The sequence below is a fragment of the Aphis gossypii genome, chromosome 1, assembly GCF_020184175.1.
Source record: "Aphis gossypii isolate Hap1 chromosome 1, ASM2018417v2, whole genome shotgun sequence".
Classification (NCBI taxonomy): domain Eukaryota; kingdom Metazoa; phylum Arthropoda; class Insecta; order Hemiptera; family Aphididae; genus Aphis; species Aphis gossypii.
Window position 1 is genome coordinate 41,590,916 of NC_065530.1, and position 24,057 is coordinate 41,614,972.

At 29.2% G+C, this 24,057-nt stretch overlaps 2 protein-coding genes across 8 annotated transcripts in view; one reads left to right on the forward strand and one right to left on the reverse strand.

Annotated features, from left to right (window-relative positions):
- LOC114123373 (potassium voltage-gated channel protein eag) overlaps positions 1-24,057 on the forward strand; it is a 190,517-nt gene that overhangs the window by 75,358 nt on the left and 91,102 nt on the right. For all 7 annotated transcript variants that reach the window (XM_027986313.2, XM_050197132.1, XM_027986316.2 and 4 more), the window contains one exon: positions 7,705-7,816. The gene's annotated coding sequence lies outside the window, so the exon portion shown is untranslated. The remainder of the gene's footprint in view (positions 1-7,704; positions 7,817-24,057) is intronic.
- LOC114123375 (skin secretory protein xP2-like) lies at positions 3,914-8,019 on the reverse strand. Its single transcript, XM_027986318.2, has 2 exons — positions 7,887-8,019; positions 3,914-5,991 (listed from the first exon to the last, which is right to left on the reverse strand). Exons 1-2 carry the CDS (start codon positions 7,902-7,904, stop codon positions 4,072-4,074), a joined length of 1,938 nt encoding a protein of 645 aa, XP_027842119.2. The 5' UTR covers positions 7,905-8,019; the 3' UTR covers positions 3,914-4,071.

The window sequence follows — 24,057 nt, forward strand, 5'->3', positions numbered from 1 at the left end:
ATAAACGGTTTTGATTGGTTATGATTAAAATAATACTGTAATTAAAGTATCAAATTAAAATAGTAACATATAGCTGTAGGACTTAATCTGGAATTAAATAAATCGATAATGCGTTTTCATTGGCTATCCCGAAAAAATAATGTTAATAAGTATATAATTTAAACATTAAAATTCTTAAATTTAATCAACTTTGTATGTCATCCACACTATATATTCAATTTGAGCACTTCGGCACTTCATAATAATATCTAAGAGAAAAATTAACATGTTATTTTCTTAAATAAAAATAATATACATGTATAAATTATTTTTTTTTTTGTGATTAATATAAAATGCTTAATTTTTCCGTAATTTTTTAGAATTATTATAATTGGTGTGGAAGATGAGAAACATTTTTTTTTTTTTAATTACTTATAATATGCAATATACCTAGGTTAAAGAGAATTGAAAAATACATCAATTACAAATTACAAATTGTAAATATATCGCCTTTGGTTATAACGTTGATGCTTTCGTTTTGTTTTCGACCATAGTGTGATGGTATTATTATACATCTGATTTAATATTATTATTATTGGCGTGTTGTTATTAATATTATTATGTACATATTATTATTTATAACGTCAGACGGACATGAAAACACGGGTGAATACAACGGGAATGAATAATGCATACGATTTTAATGCAGTATCGCAACCGCGATCGCGAGGGAGGTTGTTCACGCAGATGTTGTGTTTGTGTGCACTGTGTACGTATAATAATAATATGATGGAACGACGACGACGATGTCGTGGCGGTGTGTCGATTAGGAAACGGATGAGGTGGTGGTAGATAAACTTTGTGGCGTCCCGAGGGTCGTGAAAGAAACAGTCAGATAGGTTTTGAGAGATGAGAAGAAAAAAAAAATCAGCAATCCCTCTCAAACCAGGTGCGACCCGTTGGCAATCCACTACAGAGTATTGCGTCTCATTATAATACATATTATATGGGTTCTGGTGGGATGGTCAACTACGGGATTTCGCGGAATGGTTCGTACAAAAACAAGACGTTGAAACACCCGGTGAAAATCGTATTTATATGTGCAGACTGAAATACAACAACGTGGAGATCGATTATGTCCGCGGGGATTTAGAATAAGAACTACCCCTATGTTTGTAACTTAATAATGTTATAATTGAATGTATTGTACAACACCCTTAGGAGAAAAATGCATAAAACCTTGCTGAAAGTACATTTTAAGTATGAAATAGTTCTTATAAGTATACATTTAAACCAAGTTTACAAACTCGTACCTAACCACCATGGATTTGTTCAGTTCAAGTTTTTTGGGGAAAATTCACTTAGTGTTATTTTATTTTTTAAAAAGTCGAATATCTTTTTATTGCTCAAATGGTTGTGTCTATATATTCTAACGCACACAACACTAATAACAATGGAATTAATACATAAATGCTTGTATACTTTTTTAAATTATTCAGTATTTAGTATAAAACATTTAATTCATTTTTTTTTCAAATTTAGTAAAAACAAACATTAGCGTATAATGACTTTTAAGATTCAATTTAGATCTGAAATAAAATATTTTAGTAAAATTACTTATGCATTGATGTTTTTTTTTCGATATTTTTCATCGATTATTATAAGAAATATATCTGTTATAATTATATTACAATCACATGATAGGGTAATAAAGTCATAATATTATACTATAAATAATTATTGTGTTAATATTGTATAATATTACTTTGTATCTTATACGTCTAGTTAAAATGGCCACAAGGAAAACAATATTTTTGACCATCCCACTGCATAATTCATCACATTATAAGATATATAAAGTCCTAAAAATGCCAAACATTGTAGGGGCACTCAATCCTTGTTTTCTCTTAAAAATAATATATTATTATACGAACCGAAACAGCAAGAATGGTACTTTTATTGGTATATATACATGTATGCATCGGGGTGGTGAAGAGAGAGGTGTATGGGTCAATGCATTATCGAAGAGGTTGTTTGAAATATAAATGATTGCGGAAAGCTTCGACCCTCGTCTAACGGATGAAAAGTCAAAATGACCGTAAAATTTAAATTCAGATATCGATGTATTACGACGGTTTTCCTTGAGGGGTAAAAGTGCGCCGTCGTTGCCACCAAATTCTGAATTCCTCATACGTTTAAAATCCATCCCCGGGGATGTAGACGTATATAATATACGTACGGAGAATTGTATCCAGGAGACTAAAAGGTTGCTATATTCATTTGTTATAAAAGAAAAATGAAAATATTATCTCGTGGAACCCACGCGAATTGTATTATTTCACTTCGTTTTGGAAATGATATCATACCAGAGGTATAATATAACAATATAATATGTACAGTCTGCCGACACGAATCAAAGTAGAATATTTTACGACGTAAATTGATGCACGCAATAAGTAGATGATAAAAGCGTCTCATCGTCACTGCTCATTTATAAACACGTGTTGTTTGTTCGACAACATTTAATAATTATATTGATTAACTCGACTTGGGTCACAGACTACACTAGTTGGATCGCGGAACGTTTAACAGTAATTACGGTACACCATAATGTTGTGTCAACTGATATTATGGGTTCGCCATAAGACAATATCGAAATTTCAACGCATTTTTGTTCAACCAGATATTAAAATATTATTACAATATGAAAGTGAAATACTTAACATTTTAAATTCATCACGTTTATCTTTATTGCTGTTCATACCGTTAAAATATGTCTATCTTGAACATCATAATAGGTATATTATACAATATTTGACGCAAGTCGTCGTCGTGTGCAATAAACGTGCATAGCATTAATACCATCAGCGGCCGTGGTGCGTAAGTTATCGATCGGTGGAATTTAGAATTAATATACACATATATATTTTTTTTTACATGTGAAAACGAAAATACAATATTACGATGAGTCGTGAATATGAATACACTCATAGGGTACATTGTAAACAATTTGATTCACCACTATATCTATCATTAACTAAATGTGTCACTGACAAATATCTTTATACAAAACGCGTTCACGAACTTAAGAAAATTCAACATATTTTAGTATTTTAATATATATTTGTCAAATCTTCAGGTTTATTTTTCATAAAACAATATGATCTAATTAAAGAAACTTACTAAAAGTAAAGTGAATAGTAAAAATTGCGTATTTTTCAATGCTGTATTATTTTCTTAAAATATTTTTCCAGTCATTTTAAAATAAAATTATACTGCTTTGTTGACCACATCACAAGTTTTTGAAAATAATTTTATATTTTCAGTGAGTTGTGACTTAATCAATAACATTTTTTTAAACGTAAGAATAAAATTGTATATTTTTATAACTAATTATATATAAAAATGTAAAAATAATCTTGATTTGCTTACATTAAATTACGATCATTTTAAAAACGATATTCATATCACTTGCAGATAGACGAATAATTATAGAAAATTGATATTGCAATTGAATATTATTTCTTTTATTCAAAATTTCTCAAAAATTAGCAATGAATTTTCGAGATGATGATTGATAGGCCTTTCCCCTTTCTCTAAATACGTGTACAATTCGTTTATTATTTTTATTATTGAACCAAGAATAGGAAAACAATATCGTCTTTTCTTAGAACGTGGTTAACGGATATTTTTTTTTTTTTTTGTCACGGAACCACCTATTTTATTTTTAAAACAAACACACAGTTTGGCTGTTGTGGAAGTAATTGGCACTGTAAATATACTTCCGTTTGCATTTCTGTTCACACCAGTAAACACACGCAGAAGACCTCGAAAAAGTAAACACCGTAGAAATTGGTTTTCATAAATAAACGTCAGACGTTGGGTGGTATTTACTCGATACTGTGGTGTTTTTTTTTTTAGTAAAGGCTGTATATAATTACCAAATCGAGAACCACTATATTATTACAATATGTATACTTATAATACAGGTAACGTGTTTATTAAAATATAATTATATGATATTATGATATAGTATGGCTTTTATGAAAAGTAAATATGGTATTGTCATAATTCGAAAAATATTCCGAAGATTTATTTCTTCCCGACATCAAGATTATCGGTCTGTTGAGACTCAGTGATGGCCGACCCTCCGACAGAAACTTGTCTGGCTAATGCTTCGAAGTCCGACGATTCGTACTGGGGTGAAGACGATGATGCTATATAACTAGCTGTCGAAGACGGAGCGGGAGTTGAGGAACCGTAGAATGACTGTTGCCCAAAATCATACGAGCCACTCTCCTGAGCTAGGCCTGATCCGGCATATTCAGATCTGATATAGTTAGATCCAGTGAAATCAGATTTAATCTGTCCAGATCCAGACACTAAGGAAGATTGAATGAGGAGATTGTCGGTGGCTGGAGCTGCTGTCGATCCCGAAGCATATGACTTATACGATCCTTGCTGTACGACGATCGGTGATTGTTGATAATAGTGGACAGTTGCAAAACGTTGAGCTGGCGTTTGGACAGGTACCGGGACCTTGACCTCGTACGGTACGGCTACAGGATACGGGACCTTTTTTTCAACTGGATAAGGTACTGGCCTGTCGACGTTCACGGGCACCCTGACCTGGACGGGGACCGGCACATTGACTGGCACCTCGTACTTAACCGGATACGGGATCCGCTTTTCGACAGGATATGGGACTGGCTTTTCAACTGGATATGGTACAGGCTTTTCGACAGCATATGGAACTGGGCGTTCGACGGCAACAGGGTATGGCACAGGTTTTTCGACAGGATATGGACGGTCGACGTTAACGCGAACTGGATAAGGTACCGGCTTCTCCACCGCGTATGGCACTGGTTTTTCATATGGTACGCTTACTGGATATGGCCGGTCTACTGGTACGCGAACTTCGTACGGCACTGGTTTGTCTACGGGATATGGGACACGTTTCTCTACTTCAACTGGATATGGACTCGGAACGGGCACAGGTCGGTCAACGTGTACGCGAACTGCATACGGAACATGTTTCTCGACAGTTACCTGGTATGGATGTGGTACGCGCACCAGCACTGGATACGGTATGCGCTTCTCGATTTGAACGTAGTACGGTACGGGTACTTCTCGGTTGATAGTGATTTCGTGAGACGGAGATGGTGCAGAGTATCCTCCAGACTGAGCAAAGGCGCTTCCCTGCGAGTACGTGAATTGAGAAGGAACGGACTGAGATCCAATCGTGCCAAAGGATTTAACTGAAACTGCTGGACCAGAAGATAAGCCACTAAACACAAATGGCAAAGGGGTGGACTGAGATTCGATCGTGAATGGAGCAGAAGTAGACTGTGAGTAGGAGGTGGCGATGGAATTGAATGAATTTTCTGGTGTAGATGAAGAAGCGCTGTATTCTAACGGAGCAGGAGTGGGGTGAATTCCAGACGTGGCAAAGGGCTTGACTGAAACTTCTGGGGAAGAGGACGAATCACTAAACGCAAATGGCGCAGGAGTAGATTGAGATTCAATCGCGAATGTGGAAGGAGTAGATTGAGAGTAGAACGTGGCAATGGACTTGAAAGAGTCCTCTGGTGTTGATGATTGACCGTTATATGCTAAAGGGGTAGCCGTAGATTGTAATGATCTGAACTCGAACGGTGCAGGAGTGGGCTGAGTACTGTCCGAGAACAACGCTGGCACAGACGACGAACTGCTGTATGCGAATGGTGCAGGGGTGGACTGCAGCGAACTGAACACGAACGGAGCCGGTGTTGGTTGAGTTCCGTATTTAAATGAAGCCGGAGTAGATGGAAGACCAATGGACTTGTCTCCTAAAGAGAACGCGGAAGGATGATGGGAGTAAGAATTAGCATGATCATCGGTCGCAGACGCAAGATCGCCAAAGTCTTTCTGCTTCTGGGATTCTGTTTTATGGCATGACTTGACATTTTTTAAATGTATGACGTCTGCAAACGCACCAGATATAACAATAAGCCCTAAGATAGCTGCTTGGATCTGAAAAAAATGTTAGGTTATCTTGCATTAATTTTATTATGTAAACAATAGTCTCAATTACGTCGATTGTTGAGCAACAAGCGTATTATTAAATGTAATTTATTCATTTTATAAATACATTTTGATTTTGTCTGAAGACCTCTTAATTATTATTAATGGTGTTTAGGGTTTTTCTGTATTTTTAGTTCAATTTTTTTAAATATATTCCTACTATATTATGACTACTTTTGACCCCTAATTTTATTAAACTGGGTACTATTTTTACTATTTTTTATTTAACTAAAATAATAACCATAATTCATAATCATATTATATTTATGAAATTATTTGTAACTAAACATATTTATGATTTTCATCTATCCAAACGAATAATTAAAAAAAGTTATACTTATTTTGATTTTTGAATAATTAAAGAACCTTTTTTCTATTGTTATTATTTTAATTTTTCAAAATTTAATTTAATTTAATATTGAATTATTTTAAGATTTAGAATGACTGTATGTATGATTTAATAAGTCATATTATTTTAATAAAATAAATGTAAACAGTTTAATTAGATAAAAACGAAACATTATAACTATTTATAAGTATATTTTCAAGTTTTCAACAGTTATATTTTTGAAATGAGAAGTTTCTAAATATATTTTAAAAAATTAAAAAAAAAAAATTATTTTAAAATTTTTATTTAAAAATTATTAAACTCTCAAAATGTCATATACCTATGACCTGTTATTTATGACAAACGTAAATAATAGAAACCTATAGAATATTGAAATTAATTCATAGTTAAATAAATAATGTTAATAATAATCTGCTTTACATTAGATTAAAGACGAATTAATTATAATATTTACGAATACGGCTAATATTAATATTGTATAATATTGTGTATATTTATCACTAAGACAGTAAGACATGAAAATATTTATATGAAAAACAGACCTCTGTAAAACAATCGTGTACATTTGCTCCTTAAGTGTACTTATTATTAATTATTTTAAATAATTACCGAACTAAGTAATAATTATATTATTATTAACTTAGAAACCAGGGCTGGAAATAAAACACCCTAAAATAACCTAATATTTATTTTATGTCCTTAAGATTTTAAACATGGCACCTGTTTAATTTTCTTATATTTTTTTTATAAAAATTTTTTTAACAAAAAAAAATAAAATGTATTTAATTAAATTTAAAAAAAAATTGCAAGAATATAGAATTTCAATAAATTTTAATTTGAAAAATGTAATTTTTATTGCTACTCATCATGATTTTGATTTTCAAGTCATACCTACAATAGTCTGCTTAAAAATAACGATTAATAATTAATATTTTATTAGATAGAAATTGTATTAACTTTACAAATTAACTTTTTGGTGTAAAAATTTAAAACAACTTTATATCAGTATTAGAATGTCTTAAAATCTCTACGTTCAAAAAATCAACAAAATACAAGTTTTCAAAAATTTCAAAACTAAAAAGTCTTATTCTAATTAAAAAATATATGAAACGAATATTATTTTATATAAATCGAGCATCGTTTAGCTTCGACAAACACTACAAAATGCATTAAAATCCCAACCTTATATATTATGTATTATCATGTTGTATTTAAAAGTAATCCGTTTTAATAACGTTATAATCAAAATGTATACCGAAATGATAATAATTATATTTCAAACGTCTAATTTTATTTTATTTTTTTCTGTTTAGATAAAAGGGAAACAAAATAGTTTTTGGTCGTTGCCGTAAATTTAGTCGGGGTATCATCTCTCAAGAGTCTTCAGAAACAGAACTCGACGTTGAGCAAAGTTCCAATAATTGAGTAAGTAAATATTACAATCAAAATAATAAGTATATATAGGTAAACAGTATAGTTATATTATAGTACTCACCACAGTCGTGGTAGCCATTGTGAAATTGGCTGTCGACGTATTCGTTCGTCGATCAAGTCACTGCAGTTACCAACTACAACTGCTGCAGGACAACGATATAGTGCACTGTGCTCTGACGATTATCGAGTTTTACTGTATTTATAATATCTTAAGTGGTTCTAGCGCATCTTTTCATATTGTCTCCCAAAAACCAGTAATTCAAGATGGGAGAATGTAATTTTTTTTTTTAATCCTTTACGAATCTTGTTATAGGTTATAGTAATAATAATAATAATAAGAAGAAGAATATTATGTATAAGTACACAAGATACACTTTTATCACTATTCATTTTTTTATTGGTTTTTAGTTGTTTTTTAAACTATATTTTAAAATGGTTTGAATTCATTAATCATAACTATACAAACATAAAAAAATTATGTGTTTTTAGTTTTTCGGTTTAAAAACTTTTTTTGAAGGTTTTCTATGTATCAACTCGAATACAATATTAATTATTATCTCTATTGTCATAAAAGTACTTTATTATGTTGAGTTGAGCAGATAAAAGTACCCCAACATAATATGTAAACTTTAATTTCTTGCTTATAACAACTAAAACTAATTATAAGGTTGGAAATCCAATTTTAATATATCTGTGTATCAAAAATCTAAGAAAATTACTTTGCATAGGTTTATGGAATTTAAAACATTTTTAAGTATTGTAAAATTTTATAATAAAGTAACCAGTTTATTTATAACGTAATATGTATTATCAATAGGTACCGCATAACGATATTTTTTTCTGATTAAATATGAAGCTATAAAACAACAATAAAAAATACAAATACAATGGATCTGTTATTTTGTTAAAAATAGTATTACGATTATTTCGCCTCGTTTATGTAATTCATGTTTTTTTATTTTGTCAGTTCATGAGATGAGTTTCCAAAAACCGGTTTTTAGCACTATTTTAATTCGGTTATGTCTCTTGAGTTGTTGCATAGTCCGACACGTCATCGTACTGTAAGTTTCGCTTTTCAATCCCGTCTACTTTCCTTGACATCCGAACATTCTACGACTTTATTATAATCATATTACATAAATCGAATGGTATTAATTAAAATATCGATGGACTGTACAGTTTTTTACACTCGTATGTGCCTATTGCATAGACTAGATTGTCAATCATTTTTTTCATTATTATAATTTTTCTTTTTACTTAACTAAATTGTATGTTTTTGTGGTTATCCTTCGTTAATTTACAGGAGAGTTCTATATAATATTGTCTGATAACTTATTTGACATATTTGACATAATAATAATTATCGTCCTAATTATTTTAGACTTCATATCACATTTTTATAAATGAATATACTGCATCAATAATTAAAGTTATATTTTGAATAACTAGGTACATGTAGACATTTTAAAGAAATTCATTTTTCAATTGTTTTCGTATTTAATATTTTAAATGATTCTTGTCCATGTTTTGAACAGAAAATGTTTTTAAGTAGATACTAAATCGTTTTTCGAATTGCAATATGATATTACAATAATAATATAATATTTCGTATTGCTTAAAAATAAAATACGTTTAATGTTGTGTTTAACATCATACACATAATAATTACACCTACCATTGATCGTGTCTTGGTGTATTCACTTACCCATTTGTTGTTGGGCTGCAATTTTAATACGAACACAGTTCTACGAATGATTTTGTCTTTGACTTTTAAGAGTCGTTGGCTTTTTATGCACACTCCCCATTACACACATCACACGACTGCATCATATAATTGCGCTGTGAACATCTCAAGATTTTAGAGTTCGCAATTCGTTGCGTTTTTATAATATTTATTATTTCAAATCGTCGCAGTCGTATTAAAAAATAAAATTTAAAAAATGTATTATTTTAACTTCTTTTTGATGTGAAACGATCGAGTAGCAGTTCTGATCAATACACTTTTTGCATATACATGTCACGTCAAATGCAAATAAATGTCGTTTAAGGAACTTCCGTTGCAGCGGTTTTGGTCAAAAACTATTCATTCTAATTCTAACCATATGAAATAACACACTGCTATTTTTAATAAAAAAAAAATGCAAACTCTTCATAACGTGCACAAGTCAGTGACTGAGAAGTTTTTTTTTATTTATCTTTTTGAATATATATATAAAATATAATATGATTCAAAAATTAAAACCTTTAAAAAATGTTAAATAAAAAATATTTGATTGTTTAAAAATAATTGAAAAAAATATATTCTTCAGTCGTTGCTTTGTAAAAATTAAAAATAACTCACATAATTTTTACAATTTCTACAGAATGGCAATTTTAGTAAAGTACTTTTCGTGTAATAATTAATTAGAATTGCTTAATTGAGCGAAAAATTAAAACATTTTTTCGCGATCACAAAATATATTGTCCACACTCGTATTTACTAAAGGCACAACTGATATACATTTTTTTTTGTTATTATTAATATCTTTTTAAAATAAAACAAATCTTCATTTACATTCTTTGATTAATAAAGCACTTTCTTGTGTGGTAATGAAGTGGTAAAGACACGGAATCCGCCCTTCTCGGTATGTCACTGACGTTTACTATACCCACACTAATGATCATTTATCAGTAACACAGCAACATAAATAGACCATAAAGTATAACTTCGAATCTATATTAGTTACGACTCAAGAGGTTTTTTAAAAATCAATCGTTTAGTGGTATGTGTAAAAATAAAATAAAAATGTGGTAGATATTCGATTGGTGCGCGTATACGCTACTCTCACGATCCGTTTTTTATACTATTGTCACTGCCAGAACTCAGTATGTAAATGTATTGTACGTTGTTTTTGATTTATTCAGACGCTTTATGTATTATTATTATTATATAGAAGTTTAGCTGAAGTCAGCAAACATTTCGATTCTCGTATATTTTCTCCCGCTATAAATGTACTACATTGTTGGATTTTTTTCAAGATTATCTAACAACTCTTTAAGACACATTATTGTCGTACATAACGCAGCTCATGTTATTGTTTAATACTATTACGACTAGTGTCGCCCTACCTAAATTAAATATTTATTTTTATTTACTACATAATAGTTTACATATTTCTGTGATGTTACTAGAATTAAAATTATTATTTTAGTGGTAAAAACGAGAAGATATTCTCAAAATGGATCATAAAAACTTTACGCAGTAGACTTTCATTAGTAAAAAAAAAAATTCTTTTTTATTTTCGACACCAACTCTTTGTATTCAGCTGTTTTGTTGTTTTTACAATTATTTTGCTGTGTAAAATACTAGAACTTTAAAAATAACAATGAAATTCAATCGTAAATTTCCTAAATAATTCGTATTTATTCACACTGATATTTGATGATTTGAAATATTTTTTCAAAATATTTTAATTTTTTAATGATCTAAATAACATTTGTACACCTGATAAATTATGCCACTAAGATTTAATGATGGTCAGACATGTAAAATAAAATGTCAAATGTATTGGTGTATTTTCCTCATTTCTTGGTTATTTTTGTATTACAACGCTTTGTATTAGTACACTGTTTTACATTAAGTGAACATCGTACCCGTATGTTTTGTCTTATGTATACATGAATAACATAGTTAAACATTGTTTTGCGTGGCATTGGATGACTTTTGACTTTACTCCCTCGATATTTACATTAGAATTGTTAAAATTTTGAATCGCATTAGGATTAGAAAGAACTTTATCTATGTTTTAGTGTCTTAATATTTTTGTTATCATGAATACAATTAAAATTATCAGTTTGAAAACTTTAGGTTTTTATTATTTAATTATTGATAATGCATGGTTACTACCATGAAAAAATTAAAACACTACGACACAGATTAAATTCTTTTCAATGCGAATTATATTTTCGTAATTCTAAAACAAATAGTAAAAAAAAATAAAAAAATAAAAAAAAATAGCAAACAAAAAGTCATCCCGCTGAAGTTTTTTACTATGTTTTGCGTATGGAAGACATGATCAACGCATGTGGATACTATAATATGTTCTCAACTGGGTTTCGTGCATTGATCAACTTTTGAAATTATTCGTTTTCTAAATGACTATAGCGATTATACTAATAATAAGTAATAAGATTTAACATAGATAATAATTCATAATATTATAATGTGATTTGTTGCGTAAACATAGTGTCTAAATGACGTATAATTATATACATTGTCTTTATTATGGCCTATATAATATATAAAATATATGTATTGATAATATAAAAATAATAATTTTGACAACTATATTATTATTTGTGCCGATCATATCGCTTTATTCATTTAGAATGATCGTTGCATATTATAAAAGATTGCAAAAGTACATTTACTTTTTAACAATTTTAATTCAATTCAAAGAATTTATTCGCATATATCGTTTTTCACTTTTTGTTCGAGTCGACTATAAAACAATTAAGTACAGCATTATACCTATAAAATCTTATTTTTCGTTATTATTATACATTTAAAATACTGCATATTTGATAGATGGTACCTGCTCTATCATACAATGCATAAATGATGATGTAATAATTGAATTGATATTATTATTTTTATTATTATTTACATTTTTCGACAACAGTTCAACACGGTATATTATGTAGGTAATATGCAAATTATTGTAACATATACCCTACAAATTTAAATTCATATAGTTTAATATTTACTCGTGCATTTCATCCAATATACATAACACGCTGTTCGTGATAATATATTATGGATTATATAATTATATATAGTAATAGTTGTATAATTACAGTTTATAGTATCTTGACATTTTCAAGTATTCTTGCAAGGTTGCCAAATAAGATTCTTAACTAATAAAATTAACTGAATTTGTTGAATTATTTAATCTATTAAATGATTACGATTATTTGAAAACACTGAGATATATATAAAAATATAATATATATAATAATATGTAATAATAATAAATAATAAATAATATTAATAATAATAGATAACAATAATATTATCATCGTAGATGAAAATATTTGAATTTCTTGAATTGTTTATTGCGCCCATTTCACCCATTTTCAAATTGACATTATACAATTTAATTTCCATATCCTAAAAATATCGATAAATAATACCCCCCCCCCCCTGAAAAATAATTAAATATAATTAGCTATTCTTTTTTGACTTTTAAAATTAAAAATGCTTTAAATCTGTCAAACATCGTAGCCCTAAGAAATGCATTGGTAACAAATTGATTTCTGATGCGGTTCTTGTAAAGGTAAGCCATAAACCATAATAACTTATGTGGGTAAGCTGAAAATGATGAAACACGATTCGGATCCTTAAAAAAGACGTTAATGTTATTTTATGTAGACTTAGTGTAACGGTTGAGATGCATTATGATTTTAAACGAAATTGAAACAAGACGAAAACAAGAGGGCAGTCCAATGAGTGACAACATAATATTGTTACCTTGAGGTGCTGAAATAGTAATATTATATAATAATATAACCTGTGTCATGATTATTATACCTGTCCATGGCCTAAGATCGTTAATAAAATGTCATCGTATTTGTCGTGACCACTTTTAATGGACTATATTTGGGAAAATGATGAATGCACTTAGACGAGAGTTTTCGAGTGCATCCCAAAATAACCTTTATAATGTCTCTATAGTGCGTCTTGAATAAGATATCGACTGAATGGGTTCTGAGAAAAAACAACTTTAACATTGTCTTAATGCGTTTAAGTTTGTATAGAAATACCCAAGGTATACCACACGGAGATAATCTAGCTTATTACACCATAAAAATATTTTAACTTGCATCGAACAGTATTAAATTTAAGGAGTATACTAAATCTTTATACTGTTTAACTTATTTTTATTTTTAATATTATTAAAAATAAAAAGTAAGTAGTAAGTTATAAAGGTTATAGGCAATATAACTACTTATTTTTTAATAGACTGATATAAATGTTATTTTTTCTTATAAAATCCAATTTAAATAATTTATTAGTCTTAAATATGTTAATGTTTTCTTCGAAGGGTGCAATCAATTTTCTTGAATCATCTGCACTCTGAAGTGTGCGAAGTATAAGTATATACTGAAATGTTTCTGAGACGAATCCGAAAATTCATAAAACTTCCATCACATTCTTCCTTCATTAGTATATTAGTGTAAAAAGTGTACCATAATAATTATATACCTAGAATGTATCGTTGTATGTATACGAAAATACAAACGCTAATAAATTACGGGGTGGGAGTCGAGTGTGTGGTTGCTACTGCAGCTATGGTTACGGGTAAAAATATCGAGTAAAATAATGCATAAGTATTCAGAAGTATAAAAACGGCTGGGAAAAAAATATATAACATTATGCAGGTATAATATAATTATAATATAATATAATTAAATTATGCACGTGGCAGAAAATAGTACTAAAAAATATTTTTATTTTACTTTGATTACGTATTGAAATAGATATTATTATAATATAAAATGCTAGCTGTAACGAAATAATTTTCTTACAATTTTTTTTTAGAAAATTGCCCAATCAATTGGTTTTAAAATAGTATATTACTTTATAAGGTTTTTTTTTATATACCCTACAAACATTAATTATTTGTTTGTTTGTTTTTGATGATCTGTTCTGGCACAGCTTGACTCGTATATTAATCGGATGTGATGAAGACGGATGTATTGTTGTAATTAACATTATGGCACCATAGTACTCATATATTTTTCTTTATGCATGTGTACAAAACATAAATATTGTCATTATTAAGTCTTTTGTTATTATGCAGACTTGGCGCCCCGGAAAGTCAATAATAAAAAAAAAAATTAAAAAAAAAAAAATAGAATTTCCGGTTGGTTTGAGAAACGGAAGTGTAGTCCGCAGTTCAAACGACATTGTCGTTTTTCAATATTATTTTTATTTTTGTTATTATTTGAACGAAAAAAAATTATTGTAAACACATGATTTTACATGATACTAAAAATCAATAAAAATAATAGTCAGTATAATATAATTCCGAAGTGGTGAGTCGCAAGATTTGTTTTATATAATATCGTTTGTTGTGGAACAATATTGGAAGTTGTATTGTTTACTGCGGCCGTGGTTATTGAGAATTATTTCAAAATTGAGATGAAATACAACCTTTTTATACAATAAATCGCATAAGTGACATATTATGTACTCGTATGTAAAAATAGACTAAACAATTGTTTTTCTATAACACTCATTTTACGGCCAACCACTAAAAATTGAAGTGGCGCTAGCAATATACTATATTTTATAGTTTATTATTATTATCATATTATTTTATATTATTACATAGCTTATAACAATATGAACAGATTTTATTCACTTAACTCGTGCGTATAAAAGAAACATCAACAGCATGATAATGGGAATGGTAATAAAAACAATGAAAAAAAGAACTATTCCTCTTCAGACCTGCAAAGGACGAGAATTTATATTTATATATATTTGTGTATGTCGTTCCGGTTCTGTGCATTTCTGAAACCTTCCTGGAAAATAATTTCTGCACGTATACTTACAAATACCGGAATACGTTCTCAAACTTGCATTATATTTGAACAGCGCAGCAGGAAAGGAGTTAACGCAGACTGATAAAATCCGATTTCCTTCCTTCTCTATGATTTTAGTAGTTATTAATAATACAATTCACACTAATATAATTTTAATACAAAGTTGTGAAGTGCATTTTTTTTTTTTTTTTGGGCTATTTAATTTTGAAACAATTTTTGTGTCCTCTGGCAATATATATATACATTATATATATAATATATATAAATATAGGGTTATTAATATCGAACATGCGTATTACCTTTTTTCCTAAATAAAGCAGTTGTTCCACAAATTTACAATATATTTTTTTGGAATTTTTAAAATTTTAATAACTGAGGAACTACTAATTAAAATTTTGAACAAGGCATATCAAAATGTTCAAAATAATTTGAATTCCATAAAAAAAGAAAAATGCACTTATAATTTACAGAAGAAAAAACAGTGGTTTTCATTTAAAAACGGAAGATTTTGTCTCCATAGGACACTCTTTTGTCTTTAAGTACAGCGTGAAAACTTAAGAATTTGAAAATATCGTCTTTAAATAAAATATTTAAAAAAAATTAAAATTAAAAGAATTTGAATAGCTTCATTATTAATTGAAAATATAGGGAATGAGAATACTATAGGTGAATCACTCTGTGCAGGAAAACCAATGAAAATATTTTATCATTATATCCCGAAAACGGAGCCGTCTCGTCGTCGGTTAGCGGCGCCGGTCAGCTAGCATGGTACTCGCTTTCAATCGTGGACGGACTGACCGGCGCCACCAACCCTATACACCACCCCCCGTCCATAACAGACCAATAATCGGCCTGTCGTCCGCGGTGGCAAAATGGGCCCGAACCGGACGATACGTCGTATTAATAATATGTGTAACTAAACTGAGAATAACTTCATGTGTCATACGGATTTTTAAGCATGACATTTCAAAGAAGACATAATTACCATATATAAAAACTGTATATTGAAACGTTAGATATATATATAGTATACCTATTGACATTCAAATATAAAAATACATAATATGTATACACTTTAACTTGATTCTAAATACGTAGTTGTATACTTGTATAAAGTGACATATAGCATAGGTTAATATTTTACAAGTATTAATATTAGTGACTTTAGCCTATTTCAAACTTATTATAATATTTTACAATATACTTGGACATTCAAATACAGCATGCACAACAGAACTATTAACTAAGTAATTGTAATTAACTGTTAATCAAAAACTTTTAATTAGACCTTATATTTTCTTTTTAAAATGCAGTCTCCTTGACATTGATGCTAATGATTACTGAATGTCTTCAAGTCTTACAAATATGTTGTCTTATTAATAACACATTAAGTTTGTTATTTTTCACATAAATTATTATAATAAGATTATTAATTTTTTTAAGTATGGTTGTTAAAATATTTATAATAATACATAATACATAATACAATAATATTATTTTATGAAATTTAAATCCCTATTGGTATTATGATATGAATATTTTTATTATTATTATTTCGGATTTTTAATTTTTGTTATTAGTACTTGAAAATCTTGTCAATCAGTTGACAGTTTTTTTTTAAACATTTTAAATTTGAATAATTTAATTAGATTTTCATAGTTATTTATAAAAATAAAATAATTATGGTTATATTGTAATTTATTTTTATTCTCAGTTTATTTTAATCATAAATTAATTAATAGTCTGTAGTTAAAAAATTAGTAAAATAATGGTTTTATATTTTTCACATAATTTGAAAAAAGTCAAACTTCATTACACGGGTCGAGAATCGTAGAACAATTAACCGAGATTGGATAATTTTTAGATTTTTAGTCGTAGATGTACGTAATATTATCCCGAGAAAAATAGTATTTCGTAGATTCGTGTACTCGATATTATATCCGCAACGTGGTAACGTTGTACAAAACTACAAACGATACGTAGCGGTCGTTTTCTCTTCGATGTCTGCGGCTATTTAAAAAAAAATCGTCGCGTGTTGCAATAATACTATTATTATAATATAATATAATAAACAATTTGTTATTTTATCAAATAAGATATTATGTAGCGGCGTTCGAGGGTGGTCGTTTTGCTAGACCGAAACCCTATTTTATTCCCGTCCTACAGGATTCGGCGACACGGGAGTGCGTGCACACAAAACTATATTATAATGATATTGTCGATCGCGACTGTGTAACGACGTAACATCGTTAAGTGTAAATGCACGTCTATATTATATTATATTATAATATAAATATATATATATATTGCACGTCGCGTTTAATGACATTAGGAGGTATTGACGATATCGTATAATATAGTACATATTAATCCGTCACCCGTTGGCACATAATTAATATGTACGTATAACAGACCCTCCCCAATTCCGCTTCTTATTTTCAAACATAACATAATAATAAAAATCCAGACGAGTGTGACTATTATGATATTATTATTTTATTGGGTTTTGTAGCGGATTTGTAGTTTTTGTCGTTTTTCATTATATTTTTACGATATTTTCCTTTTCCGGTAACACATACAACTTATACGTATATGACATTTAGGAACTGGGTTTAATAACAATCTAAGATGAGGTGTACAGCTGTTCAATAATCTCTTATTCATATTTATGTTGGTATTTTCTGCTATTAAAAACAACACCGATCGTTATTGCCATCATCAAATGTCATAAATTATGTAACGATATTAAGCATTATACTGTACCTATACAGTATACCCATAAAACCTATACACGGTTTTAGTGCATTATTTTCAATGATGAATTTTCGATAATTTATTTTGATTAGAATATCGAAATCTAGACCCTATACTAATATTACTGTCGATCGGCTTAAACTATGTATCTATTTACAAATATGCTTAATGAGTATGCATGTTAGTAAATATAGTATTTTCACATAATTAATTACGCATTAACCGTACACTGGCCACTGGATAGTTAATTAATTTACTACCTGTATTCTATAAGGTTATTTCGTTGAATGATGTTACTCGATACCCCGAACGAAACCTAGGTATTATATTATAGCGACCATAATGCGCATCTCGTACTCCCAGACTATTTAAAGTTGCACCTTATAGTATATTATTATACACCATCCACTCGTAGCCATAGCCTAACGTCCAAATTGTTCGACTCGGTTGGTCGGCCGTTATTATCGTAAAAACCGATGCGTAATTATCTTGATGGTCGCGGATTACCTTTACTGCTCTGCCATTCTCACTTTCTCTCTGTCTTTCTCTTTTGCTCTATCTATACCACTTGCTATAATCGACTGAGTGCAAACGATATAATATATTTCTTAGTGTTTTCTCAATAATAACGCGTTGTTAGGATTGAAATTCGAATAACCGTCGTGGTGTAGGTACAACGATAAGTATACCGACTGCGTGTCTTCTCCGTCATTCCGTCAAATATGTCCAAGAGTGTATACTATGGCCTAGGTCGGTCGTACTATACCTCGAGTGAGACACGAAAATAAATAATCCTACGTACAATATAACCGCAGTATGGAGCACGATATATGGGTATGACTTGGTAGCGTATATTTACGACGTTCTCTCTGGGGGTGATGACCAAAAAAATATAAATCTCTTTTTACTCTGCACTTTGGGTCCGACTTGAAACTGCATACTTCTAGAATTTCACATGTCAAACAAACGCATTCTTAGTAAATCTCTAGTAAATATTTCAATAAAAACCTCTTGCTTCTTCGGTTCAAAAAATGTTTTTTGTGTATGGTTATAATGGTATAATATATGTTATAAATATTAAATATATTATAAAATAGTATTGGGTGGCTTTATGTCCATACACCTGTAAATACGACACCGAGAGGCTCTACATAGGTCAACTGATTTCATACTATCACATACCTACCTACAAATAATTATTTTAATATTCTAATAAGGTATTATGTTTTAATTTTCGTCTTGGTCAAAATGATATATTTTTATAGTTGTTTAGGATTTGGATACTACAAGTCTTAGAGCCTCGTAATCATTAGGTCTATTTCTTATATAATCAGGTTTTTATTATAGGGAAATAACAAAAATGATAAAAGAACATTTTTCGTTACAGCTTTGTGAAGTAAAAGCGAATGCATTATTTATTATTATTAACCATCATATACCTAACTTTCTTGAAACTAAATCGAGTCTATAAATTTGTCACACATGCAACTTTCAAATTTAAATAATCCACAGATGAAATAATCGTATAACATTTTACTTTATTATGTTTCTTAAAAATGCATATGATCTGCACACGTCGATGAAACGCCGCGAAAACGAGTTTTCGAATCTTGTTGTGATTACGCAACTATCAAAAGTGGTATACTGACATAATTTATTTTATAATATGCTGTTATGGATTGAATATTTTAATTCCAATCGTGTTAAATTATCATTTCACTCGCAACATTGGTTGTTATACAGGGTGATTCTTTTATCAAACAACACTCATTATTTCAAAGTATTGATTTTTTCAAAATGTAAAACCCATTCTGTTCTAAAATTGTAGAACTATTCCATGTGTTCACCCTTAAATTTATTAAGTAAACCACTATCAACTTTTGATTTTCAAATGAAAACCTATACTTAAAATTTCATAAATTAACAAGGCTATTTTTTTTTATGAATTATCACATTAAAATTTTCATTTTTCGTTAATCCATTGATATAGCTCTTTAAAGTTAGGTAGCATTGAGAAGTTATGAGTGTAAATGTGTTATAACTCATTAGTATTTATATAATAGTAATATTAGTCCAATTAATTACAATTATATGACAATAAGATATGGCAGGTAGGAACAGGTACAAAATAATTTAATATTATCACCAATCTCTGTTACACCGTGGGGTCGACGATATCGAATTCATTACTACTATAGCTAATGGACTTTACAAATAAAAATCCCAGTTCTGACGGTACTAATTAGTACTGATATATAACAACCAAAAACTTTCTAAAGCCAGCTAACTTTGAGCAGCTAAACCCGCTTACGGATCAACGAAAGTAACAAATTTTAACGTGAAAATTCATGAAAAAAATGACTTAATAAATTGATGCAGTTATTTATAATCAAAAGTTAATAGTTTTTTACTATTAAATATAAAAATGAAAGAAATTTACATTTTATACAGTTGTAGAAAAATATATATATAAGAACTTGAAGAAAAAAAAATTGAAAAAAAACCTACACTTTTTGAAATAATGAGTGTTGTTTGATAAAAGAATCACCCTGTGTAAAATATAATATATGTATTAATATTTATAGTTTACGGTCACTTAAAAAATCTTGTTATGTTTCGTTCTAAGTAGATGCTACGACCTCAATTACTACAATATTATACTACTTTAATTGTAATTTTTAGATATTGGTATATATACCTAACCTACATTTTAGACTGTGGAATCATTTTAAATTCCGTTAGGTACTTTGATGCATATTAAGATACAAAATAAGGACTGGGACAAGTCAATTTTTATTTTGAAATCCTTAATTGACATTTTTTATTATTTTTTTTATAGAATCTAGTTATTTTTTGTTGCGAAATTTACGTTATTTATTCGTGTGTGATTTAAATAACTATAAATAAAATCCAGACATATATGTGTTACTACTTTCTACTAAAAGTTTTTTGAACGGGATAAACACATATGTTGGTATTTTATTTTTTGATTAGAAAAAGGTTAAGTGTTTTTAAGTACTTCAATAAATTTAATATTTAATTACATTTAAGAAATATTCCAAAGACTTTTAAATATATATTGTTTAGGATTGGCTATTTTCCGTGTTAAGCTTTTTAAGCTTTATTTTTTCATTGTACAATTGTATGTATTCGGGCTATTTTCTGTAGTTACTTTTAACTATAGGTACTTAAATACAGTATCGATATGAAAAGCAATTTCAAATACCTATTTTTTTAAAGTGATTACAAAACATAACATAACATACCTATTACAATTATTATGATGTTGTGTTCGGTAACGCGTATCGTAGTCACGAGAGTATGAGTGCGCGAGACTGCCGAAGTCATAATACTTGTAAATAAAGTATTTAGTCAGTATACAGTATATAACGTGGGATTTATAAGTTATTATTGATCATCGTTTTTAACAATACGGTTTTCTGTGGTATAGTTTTCACTTTTTAGAAATGGTTGCTAAGATAATATAATATAATATTATTATTCTTATTGTAATATAATAATGTGTGTATGTACGTGTTGCGATGATGATATTATAAATGGTCCGTTTGGCCGACGAGTGATAAATGGTCATGTCGCAACGCTAATTGAGGTTGTAACACGCGCGTACAGTATCATAGTTATATATCATTTACGAGGATGATCCGTCCGTCCTATGTATTTATATTATCAAGGTAGAAGTATATATATAGGTAAGATTATAATACGCGTATATGCCGACGTGATACGCGCACGTCAACTCGGCGTGATGGATTAAAAAATGAAACGCGCGAACTTATAATAATAAAATAATTATAATAATAATAATAAAATCGTCGTTGGAGCGTAAATTCGGTCGTAGATAACGTCGTATAATGACACGTTACACGAGCCTATGGGCGTTTACAGACTTGTTTCACCCCATAAACTATAATACAATATCTTATCAACTGAAAATATATAACAGTAGTGTAATAGTGTTTTCGAATCACTTGTGATATTTTGCCCATCGATATTTTTTTCGGACAATTAATATTGACATAGATACAACACACAAATTCTAAGTACAATATTAATGAATATCATACGAAAATCTTAACGAATTTTATGTCGATTATATCTATGATCATAAACAGATCTAGGTACACACGCGCGTGTGATTGACGGTTATAATAGTAGGTATTCATTTTCTGTAGACGAGAATTTACGGGTTTTCTCGTGGTTCATTATCACTAATACCGACGGATAAACGGATTTAATAGCATTTAACTGCGTTGAAATAAAATTACTCTCGAGAAACATTACAATATTAGCAAAACAAGACAAATGAGCGAAATTTTAAACGTATGCATTTAATGATTTTTTAAGCGTCTGTTTTCGATGTTTTGATAATTTTTTTTTGATTTTTTTTATCGCATGGACATCGAATGTGTCTTTTATACGTTAGAACCATGATTAAATCGTAAACTATATTGGCCGTCGATAAGAGCATTGTTTGAATAATTTTTAACTGATTCTTAAGTTGAGCCTATTTATAACGGTATTCAATCATTTTATCCTATTAAATATATTATTATCATTAATAGAACTGGAAAGTACCTAGATTTCACTTAAGTTGTTTACTATTTTGTATTCTAAACTTTAAGTTAAAGTTTTGCCATTGTACACTGCATTTTTGCAACGAACCGACTACATTAACACACTTTTTCGGAATAAAACAATAATTTAACATTGGGTGCATTGTATTTTTGGCGTAAAAATATGTTGCATTAACGTCATATACTCATATGTAGGTACTATGCGTAATATGTATGCATTGATCGTGCGCGTGCGCGTTTCGATTGCATCAACAACAGGATCGGATGAAGCCGTTAAACTGTAACTGACGTTTCGGATTTTATTTAAAACCATAGCAACGCAATTTGTACACACACTATCATACCTAGGTAATGTTATGGTAACCAGGATTATATTCCACGAAATCTGACTGTGAAAACCTATCGTCGATCTACTCACGGGCCACCCTGGGCAGTGCGCTATAATATTACTATATTATGTGGTGGTGAGTGGTTAATGCTCAATCGATAATATTATACATAGGTATTATATTATTTTTATATATTACGATGGCCATCGGTTACCTCGGTGTATGATGTATTAAGATCCACCGCGATTGCGGAATATCGATGTTGGAAGCTGGATATAAAGTTAGGAGGAAGAGGTCATGTAACTTGAAAAAAATCAAAGAAGTGCAGCGTGAAAGTTTTTTTCTAAATTTAAGTGTAATATAAATAATCCATAGGCCAGAAAATATTTTTGATTCAGTCAGATTTTTAACTTTATTTAATAAAACAAACAAAATAATACGAGTCAAATAATGGTGTGATGTGCACTGCAAACAGGTCGCTACTCGTCGTCTAGTGATGTATACTAAATGAATTTAATATTATTATTTATTTATTTTGTGAAAACATTTTATAATTTAAAAAAAAAACAGTATTACAAGAAAAAACATAGTGAATAAAAGTAGTTAAACGAAATAACATAATATAGATGAAAAACAATATAGGTACACAAAAATTTATAGTCAATGACTATTGATAATTAATAAATTATATTTGTATAGTTAAGTAATAACATTAATAAGAAAATTGAAAATTTAAGTAGAACTAAGGAGGGAAAAAAAATTCTTGAGTATAAATTAAAATATTATTGAGGCGATTTAACATATAAATTTGAAGAAACGATTAATATAAAATAAGTGATTATTGCGAGTGTTGTAATTAATAACTAAGATTTATTGTAATATATTGTGTTTTAGTTTTCAACGTATTTCGAAATCATTCCAAATCTTTACACTAAACTATTCTTCTGTTACGAAACTATTATGT